At 39.5% G+C, this 12,845-nt stretch overlaps 2 protein-coding genes across 2 annotated transcripts; both read right to left on the minus strand.

The window, feature by feature from the left end:
* Positions 1 to 363: 363 nt before the first annotated feature.
* On the minus strand, positions 364 to 4,929 carry LOC128234836 (perlucin-like). The gene is made up of 5 exons (XM_052949374.1): positions 4,834 to 4,929; positions 3,723 to 3,811; positions 2,640 to 2,730; positions 1,323 to 1,545; positions 364 to 461 (listed from the first exon to the last, which is right to left on the minus strand). The coding sequence occupies exons 1-5, from the start codon at positions 4,880 to 4,882 to the stop codon at positions 431 to 433; spliced, it is 483 nt and encodes a 160-aa protein (XP_052805334.1). The 5' UTR covers positions 4,883 to 4,929; the 3' UTR covers positions 364 to 430.
* A 2,238-nt stretch (positions 4,930 to 7,167) lies between these two features.
* LOC128234411 (perlucin-like) lies at positions 7,168 to 11,042 on the minus strand. Its single transcript, XM_052948630.1, has 5 exons — positions 10,994 to 11,042; positions 10,201 to 10,289; positions 9,829 to 9,919; positions 8,609 to 8,831; positions 7,168 to 7,198 (listed from the first exon to the last, which is right to left on the minus strand). Exons 1-5 carry the CDS (start codon positions 11,040 to 11,042, stop codon positions 7,168 to 7,170), a joined length of 483 nt encoding a protein of 160 aa, XP_052804590.1.
* Between the last annotated feature and the right edge of the window lie 1,803 nt (positions 11,043 to 12,845).

Here is a 12,845-nt window from a genome sequence, read left to right on the forward strand (position 1 = left end):
TGATTGGTGAATGCTAAAAGATTTACTGTGGTCAACTATAGTCTCATAAGGTAGAAATGCCGTGTTCTATGCTCATTTCTTTCAAATTAAACTCTGTATCCTTCATTAGAATCCATTGTTTTCGACAGTTATTCACCTTTTTTTTACATATTAAAACAATAATATTAATTGTGGTAAATCTTATTTGGGAGTAAGAGTCCATCTTTAAAGAAATTCATATGAACTTCCTTCATTTTTCACACAAACCTCTTTCTTTTTGTTATATTGAAATATGGAAAGAATATTAAACTTTCCCATATATACATGTATTTCACATAAACATGAAAAACTTGTATCACATCTACATATATAATGGTACATGTATATTGAAATAATCTTTATTCTTGTATATTTACACATACATATTTAGGGTCATATGAACTGGCAGTGGCTATCCGATCACAACTGGGTCACCTTGTTCTCTGAAAAAAGAGATTTGTCTTTCAAATGGTGATGGTGTAAGTCCTACTGTTTCAAAATGCAAATGCACTATCTAGACTAAACCCTGTTATTGTGCCGACCAACCGTTGTGCCTGAAACAAATCAGTCAGTTACATATAATGGCAATTACACCGAAAGCTGCACAAGAATATTGCATAAGGTCCAATAGGCAAACTAGCGGATCCATTGGGGGTCAAAAGTTTCTTTTTTATTTCTGTTTAGGAGAAAAAAGTAATAAAATACGCCCAAAATGCTACATTTCAGACTAGAAATTGTTAAAATGTTTTTTGGGGGAGCCGTATTTTATTACCTTTTTCTCCTATATTGAAATAAAAAGTTAATTTGGACGATTTTAGGGGGGTGATGTGCTCCACCCATCCCCCGGATCCGCTAGTGACCGTCTCCAGCATCGACGGTGCTACAGTTATATGTGTGCTTACTAGCCTTGTTCGTTATATAAATAAGTTTGTAATACACTCAGGATAAAAGGAAATTAGTTTGTTACACAGATGTAAGCAACTCTGGATGTATGAAAGACATCTGAAAGGTCCTGAGGGCTATGTTATATCGGAAGTTTACTGCATTTAGGTGTGCGTTGAGCATGTGCAGGGGCGGATCTAGGATCGACGTTAGAAGTGGCGTATCTTCGGTGCTTAACCTTTTGACTTGCGCCCCTCCCTCAGAACCGAATTATTTTGGGTTAGTGTTTGGAGGGAGGGAGGGGGTACAATTTCTTGTCTGCATTCGTGCAATTTGGGCGTATTTTATTACTCTTTTTTATCTAAGGGGTGCCCCCCCCCCGTGGATCCACTAGTGAGGTATAATATGAACACGGTACGTACGCCATGCAGAGTGGGTAGTTTTGCACCTCACAGCCGTTGTCGTCCCACTGAAGTTGGGCGCTGTCTCTGAAGATTGCTAGGCAATGCTGGCCACTCAGGTTATCCGGTTCTGAGGGGGCCCAGTTAAAGTATGTTAGGGGCTCCAGCGACACGGGGGCCAAGAACACACCCTCCTGGAGTAGGTCCGTTCCCCCAATCCATAGCTGAGCCGTCTTGATCAGGGCTGGAAATTAGTTCATTACATGGGTATTCTTATTTCACTTTCGCGTTCGCTGTATCTCTCAACTTATTTGCGTAAATATCTGCAAACCAATGAAAAAAGATTGCTGACAAAAGATCAGATCGCAGATTTTCCTATTTCTATTCGAAAATTAATGTTTTATGGCTTAAACCGTTACTAACAGTTTAAGAAAAATGCATTAAACATATTTTTTGTTCTTAATTATAAACATTTGCGATCTTTTTCTTTGTCAACAGTCTTATATAACTGTTTTTCATAAGTTTTCGCAAAAATTGGCTCGTTTCAATGCAAAAAAATAAAAAAAAAGTTGTCAAAACGTTCAATCTGTGAGAGTGCAGCTTTAATGGTTTTTACAACACCATGCTGTTCAGAGCTTTCACGGTGTATGCTACAATTTTTGGCTTGATCCCCACCCCAGCTACGAACCATGCTGTCCGTGTATGTAGCCCTCAATGAGGACACAAACTACAGTTATCGGGCTGATCCCCATCCCAGCTACGTACCATGCTGTCCGTGTATGTAGCCCTCAATGAGGACACAAGCTACAGTTATCGGGCTGATCCTCATCCCAGCTACGTACCATGCTGTCCGTGTATGTAGCCCTCAATGAGGACACAAGCTACAGTTATCGGGCTGATCCCCATCCCAGCTACGTACCGTGCTGTCTCTGTATGTAGCCGCCAATGAGGACACGAGTAAACATTATCGGGCTGATCCCCATCCCAGCTACGTACCGTGCTGTCAGTGTATGTAGCTGCCAGTGAGGACACGAGTTACCGTTATCGGGCTGATCCCCATCCCAGCTACGTACCGTGCTGTCCGTGTATGTAGCTGCCAATGAGGACACGAGTAAACATTATCGGGCAGATCCCCATCCCAGCTACGTACCGTGCTGTCTCTGTATGTAGCCATGCCGCCTATGTTGTAATCAATGAGGGCACAAGCTACACATATCGGTCTGATCCCCACCCCAGCTACGCACCATGCTGTCTCTGTATGTAGCCATGCAGCGTATGTTGTAATCAATGAGGGCACAAGCTACACATATCGGTCTGATCCCCACCCTAGGTACGTACCGTGCTGTCTATGTATGTAGCCATCAACAAGGGCCTCCTGTGTGGCGTCGCGAATCACGGCAAGGTGTCCACCCAGGTTCTGACAATATTGCTGGGGATATACATAAAACATACTAATAAACCATTCATCAACGGAAACGCAAAAATGTATTTTCGGACAACATGTTTAAAGCTAGTGGAATTGACTGATAACGTACACTTTGGTAAGATTTTTCGCACAAACTCATCGTATGTTAATCCGGTGCAGACCAGACGAAAACACGCACGGCCGCACTAGCATAACCTCAACCACCATTTTCACAGACATAAACTTAAGTACGCTCGATAAAACAGTTCATGTATAACGTTTTATGAAGGTCTGATAAAAACCGTTCGAGTTGGTCAAACTGTTCGTCGTATTGATATCTATCGCGCCGTCCTACCAACGGACAAGGTAACGTCTGTCTGCGAAGTGTGATATGAAATAGTTTTAAAGCTGCACTCTCACAGATTGAACGTTTTGACAACTTTTTTCATTTTTTGTCTTGGAACGAGCCAAATTTTGCGAAAATCCATGGAAACCAGTGAAATTAGATCGCAGATTTTTATATATAAGTTCAAAAATTGATGGTTTATGCATTTTTCTTGAACCGTTAGTAACGGTTTTAATAAGCCATAACACATGAATATTCGAACTAAATTTGAAAATCTACGATCTGATTTTTTTGTCAGCAGTCTTTTATCATTGGTCGGCAGATATTTACGCAAAAAATGCTTTTTATCAAGACAAAAAAGAAAAAAAAAGTTGTAAAAATGGTATATCTGTGAGTGTGCCACTTTAAGACGGACGCATTGATAGAGTAGAACATGGCTCGCCAAGTCGCAGATACAGTCGAAACTCGCTATGTTGAACTCTGTTATCTCGATGTTTGGTTATATCGAACTTTTTTCGATTTCTTTAGGTTAATTTATTCACTTTTTGTAATTCGGTTATATCGATTGTTCGTTTTCTCGAATTATTTCATGAGATCCAAACGACTGCAACACAGAGAATTTTAACTGTATGTGACTTGCACATTTATACATGTAACGAAAATAACTCACCTCTGCTTCGGCCCATGAAGCTCTAACGTGCGGAATGGCGTAGCAGAATTCCCCAAGAGATTCGTACCCAGGAAAACACGCACCCCACACTGACGAAACCATACAGTATTTAGTACACAACGAATAAGTTTCGGTAGATAATAAAATCCTATATATTGAGTCGACAGGAATTTAACTCCGTGATTGGTCTCCCTTGGAATGATATAAACAGGTAAAGTATGGCCAAATACTGACAAAGAGCGTCCGCTTCGGTACACGCACTGAGTCAAATTACTGTGATCGAGGCCCACGTAAATAAACAATTTTAGTGAATATACGTACATCCTTATTCACTAGCGGATTTAGATTCTCGTCCAAGTTTACTTTTTATTTCAAAATGGGAGGAAAAAGCAATAGAATACGCTCAAAATGCACCATTGCCGACTAATAATTATCGGGAGGTCGTGGGTTCGATCCATGGCCGTGTCAGACCAAAAGACGTTAAAAGTTGGTACAAGTAGCTCCCTTGCTTGGCGCTCAGCATTTAAAGGTAAGTGCTTGAAGCAATGGTGTTCTCAGTACTGGTTTAACCAAGGAAAGTTGTACCCCGTGTAACGGTGCTTTACACCGATCACGTAAAAGAACCAAGGGGTCTTCGAAAAGAGCTAGGGTATCGCATCCGGACTTCCATGTATTCAGCGTGCTGTTCCTTCAGCAAAAACAAAGAACCACGTTGGAAATAAGTGCTTGCACTTTCACGGGTTATCCTTGACCGCAAGGTCTAAAGAAAAAAAAGAAGACAAAACGTCAATTGATGGCCCCCCCCCCCACGTTATGCAAACCAATGAAATGACTGTATATTTACTTACAGCTTTATTATGTTAACATAAACATGAGCGGAGCATACGTGCTTGTTGATTTTTCAGTCGAAAATAGGGCATAAAACCTCAATGATTTCATCTAGAATTATAGGACGTATTGGTCGTAAATTATCTCTGGAAACATGTGTCCAAATTTTCCTTTGAATATATATATTTTTTAATTATGACCAAAGTGACTGCATTTTATACAAAATATCCCCCCCCCCCCCCCACACACACACACAAACAATGAAATGTAAATAAACACTTACCGCATCCGAATGTGAGTCCAAATATCGCTGTAATCTTGAGTAAGAACATCTCTGCTTAGTTATACCTCAGGTAATAGGTACTGTATGTAATTGATTCCAAACATAGTCGAGGTGTGCCATTTTGTACTTAGATTGTTTTGATATGAACTGATAAGACTCGCGCTATCAGTGGGACTATGAACTAGGATTGTTCCTTCAGCATAAAAATGTTTTGGATTTAGTTTAAGCATATAAAGAACTATTTACTTGAGGAACCGGGGGGGGGGGGGGGGGCACAACCGGCGGCAGCCCCCGTTAAATCGTCCAAGTTAACTTTATTTCGGAGAAAAAAAGTAATAAAGTATGTTCAGAATGCACCATTTCAAACTAGAAATTATTAATCCCCCCTACCACCATTTTAAACCAAATATATTCTGGTTCTGAAGGAGGGGCGAAAGTCAAAAGGTTACGCCCCTAAGATACTCACCCTCTAACGTCAAATCCTGGAACCGCCCCTGCTTTTATTGTGGTATTGATAATGCAATAATAAAACATAACAATTATTGAATTCTCTTCGATGAGCGCCCAACTAATGAGTTTATCATTGAACTTTATTATTTTCCCTAAAATCTTCTTTGCGGTGATTTATAGAAATAAGATTTATTGATTATTATCAATTTGATATGTTTCGTTGTTTTAAATTTTAGTCCGCACTCACTACCAAATCAAACGTCAGCGCGCACAAGGTTGGGACACAATTCCAACGACGTCATCTCGAAAGACAATGATGATGCGCTTTTCAAAAAAAAAGCTAAAAATAACTGTCGATTGATATCCATTTTTCGGCATATATTATGAAAACGAAAAAAATGTTGGTTTTAGTTGAAGAACGAAATATATTTCACCTCGTGAACATCAAATACAAATATTTCACGAGTGATAACGCCACCCGTGCAATATAGCTTTTTGTGCTCTTTGATATTATTAAGTAAGATCTTACTTATTCTAAAAAAGCATTTATCCTCTTTATAAAATCGACGTGTGAATGTACAACAAATTATTCACACAATTTAATTTGGTTCATCTGTCATTTCATGTTATAAGCTTGTTTCGTGTTTTTGTTTAGTTTGTTCTTATTTCTTTTAGATCGATTGTGACGAAAGCTAATATCCCTCGAGTCCGTTTCCTGGGTAAAAACCAGTACTGGTGTCCATTTTGAGTAGCTATGAGAAAGTACCCCGATAGAAGATAGAACCCATAACCACAACCTCTTGGTTGAGCGGGGGACACCTATACCACTAGACCACTCTAAACTTCAGTAAATTGATCAGTGCATAAGGCGTTGTTGAAATAAAAATACACGATATGTTCTAAGATTCTATACCCGCATGGTTTAAGGTGAATGTCACACTTAGAGGTTAAAGGTCATATCACTACATTTTGTGTCCACTCCATGTCTCTTGAACGGCATGAGGGATTTTGAAATAACATGCCACAAACGTTCAGCATATTGAGACAATGTACAGAGCGCATGTCACAACTAGCTCGTGTCAAGGTCAAGGTCACACATGCAGATCAAACAACTTAATGACTACATTTTGTGTCAGATTCATATTACTTGACTCACTTGAAGGTTTTTGAAAATAAATGCCACAAATGTTCACCATCTTGAGCCGACGGGCAAAGACAATGTTACATGTTGCAACCAGCTCAGTTCAAGATCAAGGTCACATGAGGCAAAAGGTCATATGAGTACATTTCGTGACCGCTCCATGTCTTTTGAAGGATTTGACTTGACACATATGTTCACCATATGGGGACGATGTGCAGAGAGGGAGACATCAGATTTTTTATTACCAAAGCAATTATCTAGTTATTATTTTTTCTATCATGACACGCTTATCATACTGATTTGAGATCATAGCAGACATCGTTCTTAAAATTGGTTTAACCTGTAATCACTGGAATTTCGGAATGTGTGTACATGTTTTCTCGATCTACTTTAGGCATATAATTGAAGGATGTTTATGTGACTATATTTTCGAATGAATGGAAACGTTTTATTAGTTGTAGTGCAGTGAAAAAACGTGCATGATTGTCTTGTGGTGGCTTTTGTTTAACCACAAGGCTTTCGTAAATTTTTTATATGAACTCCAATTTTTCACACAAACCTCTTTATTTTGTTATATTGAAATATGGAAAGAATATATACATTTCCCAATATGAATGCATTTCACATGAACATCAAAGACTTGTATCACGTCTACATATATAACCGTATATTGAAATAATCTTTATTCATGTATATATATATATACACACATACATATTTAGAGTCATCTAAATTGGCATTGGCTATCCAATCACAATAGGGCCATCTTGTTCTCTGAAAAAAGAATTTGTCTTTTATATGCTGATGGTTCATGGCCTAACTGCTTTGATATACTAATGCACTTTCTCCCACCGCAGATAAGTAGATTAAAAAAAAACATGCTAGAAATGCTTTTCTCCCACCTCAGATAAGAAGATCCAATAACTTAACCATGCTAGAAATTCTTATCTTGCCCACGGGCGAAGATAAAGTGCCCGTATGTAACTCCTTTTTAATGGTCCTCACATTGTAATTACCTCCCTTGTTGAAGATTGTCGTTTGTAGCATCATAGAAACCTTGTCTTGTGGCAATATTTAGAATGCTAATTAACTATTTCTCGCTTCAAATGTCGCCATAAAAAAGTGTTCACGCACCTTTCAAGAAATAATGCTCCACTCCGATCAGGACTATTTTAAGACTGATTTGACTATTTACATTATCTGATTCAATGTGCGCATATCCATGACAACCACGAATTATCAAATATCCATACGCATTATTTTTACTACGCACAAAAGAGTTCCAGCAAAAAATACAATTTTACTTAATTTTGTTTAACTGAGGTGGGAGAAAAAGCATCTACCATAGCCGCTCGTGTAAGATAGGATCATCCCGACCCTCGCGCAGGGTGTTTTGTGGAAACTCGGTAAACCTCGTTTCCGCAAAACACCCTACGCTCGGGTCGGGATGAACTTATCTTACACTCTCAGCCATGGAAGATACTTATAATCTTTCCCACGGGCAAAGATAAAACGCCCGTATGGAACTCCTTTTTAATGGTCATCACATTGTAGATTACCTCCCTTGTTGAAGACTGTCGCCTGAAGCATCATAGAAACCCTGTCTTGTTGCAATATTTAGGATGCTTATTAATGATTTCTCGCTTCAAATGTCACCATAAAAAAGTTTTTACGCACCTTTCAAGAAATAATGCTTCACTCCCCTTAGAACTATTTAAAGACCGATTTCACTATTAACATAGTGCTACAGTTATATGTGTGCTTACTAGCCTTGGTCGTTATATAGATACCTTTGTTACACACACTCCGGAGATAAGGAATTAGATTGTTATACGGATAGTAGCAACTCTGGATATAACGAACACATCTGAAAGGTCTCAAGTACTATGTTATATCGGGAGTTTAGCAGGTGTGCGTTGAGCATGTGCAGGGGCGGGTCCAGGAATCGACGTTAGAGGGGGCGTAACTTAGGGGCTTAACCTTTTGACTTGCGCTCCTCCTTCGGAACCGAATTATTTCGGTTTAAAATGTTGGGAGTGGGGGAATTTTAACAATTGCCGGTCCTCAAACGTGCATTTTGGGCGTATTTTATTACGCCTTTTTCTCCCATATGTTGGGGTGTGTGGCGCCGGGTGCGCCGCCCCTGGATCTGCTAGTGATGCATAATATGAATACGGTACGTACGCCATGCAGAGTGGGTAGTTTTGCACCTCACAGCCGTTGTCGTCCCACTGAAGTTGGGCGCTGTCTCTGAAGATTGCTAGGCAATGCTGGCCACTCAGGTTATCCGGTTCTGAGGGGGCCCAGTTGAAGTACGTTAGGGGCTCCAGCGTCCCGGGGGCCAAGAACACACCCTCCTGGAGCAGGTCCGTTCCCCCGATCCATAGCTGAGCCGTCTTGATCAGGTCTGTAAATAAGATTATTGCATGGGTATTCTTATTTCACTTTTGCATTCGCTGTAACTCTCAACTTATTACAAACTATCAAATGTGTATTGTTGTCTAAACGTTATTTAAACTTATTTTGCAACACCGTGCTGTTCAGACCTTGGACGGTATATGCTACAATTATTTGCTTGATCCCAATCCCGGCTACGTACCGTTCTATCTGTGTATGTGGTCATCAATGAGGGCACCAGCTACAATTATCGGACTGATCCCCAACCCAGCTACGCACCGTGCTGTCTGTGTATGTAGCCATCAATGGGGACACCAGCTACAATTACCGCGCTAATCACCACCACAGCTATGTACTGTGCGGTCAGTGTATGTAGCCATCAATGAGGACACAAGCTACAATTACCGCGCTAATCACCACCACCACAGCTACGTACCGTGCGGTCAGTGTATGAAGCCGTCAATGGGGACACAAGCTACAATTACCGCGCTAATCACCACCACAGCTACGTACCGTGCTGTCTGTGTATGAAGCCGTCAATGGGGACACAAGCTACAATTACCGCGCTAATCACCACCACAGCTACGTACCGTGCTGGCTGTGTATATTTAGGCATCAATGGGGACACAAGGTACAATTATCGGGCTGACCCTCCATCCCAGCTATGTACTGTGCGGTCAGTGTATGTAGCCGTCAATGGGGACACAAGCTACAATTACCGCGCTAATCACCACCACAGCTATGTACTGTGCGGTCAGTGTATGTAGCCGTCAATGGGGACACAAGCTACAATTACCGCGCTAATCACCACCACAGCTATGTACTGTGCGGTATCCCCACCCCAGCTACGCACCGTTCTATCTGTGTATGTAGCTATCAATGAGGACACAAGCTACAATTATCGGGCTGAAACCCACCCTAGCTGCGCACCTTGCTGTCTCTGTATGTAGCCATCAATGAGGACACAAGTTACAATTATCGGGCTGATCCCCAACCCAGCTACGTACCGTGGTTTCTGTGTATGTAGCCATCAACGAGGGCCTCCTGTTTGGCGTCGCGAATCACGGCAAGGTGTCCATCCAGGGCCTGGCAATATTGCTGGGGATATTCATAAAACATACTCAAAAAACATCCATTAACGGAAATGCAAAAAAAGTAATTACAGACGAATTGCTGAAAGCTAATGGATTTGACTTATAACTACTTTTAGGTTAAGCGTTTACGCTCAAAATAACTTTTTTTGATTTATTTCGGTTGTATTTCGGTTATATCGAATGTTCGTTATTTCGAATTAATGCCGGAGGTCCCAAAGACTTCAATATAGAGAATATTTACTGTAGGTGACTTGCACATTTATACATGTTACGAAAATAACTAACCTCTGCTTCTGCCCACGAGGCTCTCACATGCGGAATGGCGTAGCAGTATTCCCCGAGAGGTTCGTACCCAGGAAGACACGCACCCAACACTGACAAAAAACATACAGTATTTAGTACACAGTAACTTGTTTTCGGTACAGAATAAAAAAAAACTAAGTATTGAGTCCACAGGAATTTGACTCCGTGATTGGTCTTCCCTAAAATGATATATGAATTAAGTATAATCCGGACAAATACGGACAGAACAATGTCCGCTTCGGTACACCGACCGAGTCCAATTCCCGTGATCGTGATCATGGCCCGCGGAAAAAAGGTTTTAGTGAATTTACGTATATCCTTATTCGCTAGCGAATTTTGAGGGGGAGCACGTCAAAGTTTACTTTGTATTTAAAATGGGAGGAAAACGTAATTATTTACGCTCAAAATGCACCACTTCCGACTATAAATTGTTAAATTCTCCACTGCTATTTAAACAAATGATATGACTGTATTTACGTACACCATTGTTGTGTTAACATAAACAAGAGCGAAGCAAACGTGCTAGTTGTTTAGTCGAAAAGGGGGCATAAAACAAATAAGAATTATAAGACGTGCTGTGCATGGTCGTATTGTCTCTGGAAACATGTATTCCAATTTATCTTTGAATATCTTCATTTTATGTTAATGCACAGTACGTCCTATAATTTTGGAAAATGACTGCATTTTACGCCGATGACAAAAACGCCACCACTATGGTAATACTTTTCTTCGAAAAATCCCCAGACTAGTTAATGAACTGTACATAAACACTTACCGCATCCGAGTGTGAGTCCAAATATCGCTGTAATCTTAAGTAAGAGCATCTCTGCTTAGCTATACCTTAGGTCATAGGTACTGTATGTAAATGATTCCAAACATCCAAATGTAGTCGAGGTGTGTCATTTCGTACTTATATTCTTTTGATATTAACTGAAAAGACCCGCGCTATCAGTGGGACTACATGTATTAACTAGGACTATAGTTAATTCAGCATTTGATTTATTTTTATTTTTAGCATATAAAGAACTATTCACTAGCTGATCCAGGATAGCGCAACTGCCCCCCACCCCCATTCCCTCAAAACAAAATCGTCCAAGATTACTTTTTATGTTAATTTCGGAGAAAAAAGTAATAAAAAACGCTCAAAATTTACCATTTCAAACTTGAAAATGTTTTAAAAAATCCCAAACCCCTATACTACCATTTTAAACCAAATATATTCTGGTTCCGTGAGGGAGGGTCGAAAGTCAAAGGTTACGCTCCTAAGTAACGCCCCCCGTTACGTCAAATCCTGGATCCGCCCCTGCTATAATTGTGGTCTTGATGGTGCAATAAAAAAATCGAATTATTGTCGATGAGCGCACAAATATCGCGATTATCATTGAAAGTTATTATTTTCCTAAAATTTTCTTGGCGGTGATTTATAGAGAGTTATCAGTGATACAAAATTGATTGATTAAAATCAATTTAATATTTTTTATTGATTTTAATTCAGCCCGCCCTCACTGGTGTTTTTTTCCGAAACATTTCAATGACATGTAGTTATATATTCGTTTTAGGCATATTACGAAACTAAAACTTTTTCGTGTTAACCACTAAATTTTCGCGATAATTAGCTAGATATCTAGTTAACATGGATCGTATCTAGTTAACCAGTTATTAAGTAACTTACTTACTAAGTGGAATTCGCCAACCATAACTATATAACTAGTTACTGCTTAAAGCCAAAAAATGCATTTATAGATTAGTGATAACACGAATCTTATCTAGTTAACCAGTTATTATGTTACTTTTTAAGTGGAATTCCCAAACCATAACTTGTTAACCTGTTAATTTTGTACAGCAAAAAAAGGTAACAGGTGGCAGTTCTGAGCACTGATAGTTATCGTGGATGGCGGGGGCTTTGCCTCTTGGCGGTTTACCCACCCAGATATTGTTTTACGAAAAACATAACGTAATACTTTTCAACCTATTCTTGTTGACTTTGATTTTATTTTATGGCATTTTGAAAAATGCCCATTATCAATCAACGCTGTGTTTCTTGTTTCCGCACTCACTACCAAATCAAACGTCAGCGCGCACAAGGCTGGGACACAATTCCAATGACGTCATCTCGAAAGACAATGATGCGCTTTCCAGAAAAAAAAAGCTAAAAATAACTGTCGATTTCTATCCAATTCTCGGAATATTATCAAAACGAAAAAAAAATGTTGGTTTAAGTGTAAGAACGAAATATATTTCACCTCGTGAACATCAAATACAAATATTTCACGAGTGATAACGCCACCCGTGCAATATAGCTTTTTGTGCTCTTTGATATATTAAAGCTGCACTCTCACAGATTTACCACTTTTACAACTTTTTTATTTTTTGTCTTGGAAAGAGCAAATTTTTGCGTAAATATCCGAAAACCAATGATAAAAAGATTGCTGACAAAAGATCAGATCGCAGATTTGCATATCTCCGTTCGAAAATTAATGTTTTATGGCTTAAACCATTACTAACGGGTTAAGAAAAATGCATAAATCATTAAAATTTTAACTTAAATATATAAATCTGCGATCTATTTTTGTTAGCCGTCTTATATAACTGGTTTCCATGGATTTTCGCCAAAAATGGCTCGTTTC

The sequence above is a fragment of the Mya arenaria genome, chromosome 5 (genome assembly GCF_026914265.1).
Source record: "Mya arenaria isolate MELC-2E11 chromosome 5, ASM2691426v1".
NCBI classification, from domain to species: domain Eukaryota; kingdom Metazoa; phylum Mollusca; class Bivalvia; order Myida; family Myidae; genus Mya; species Mya arenaria.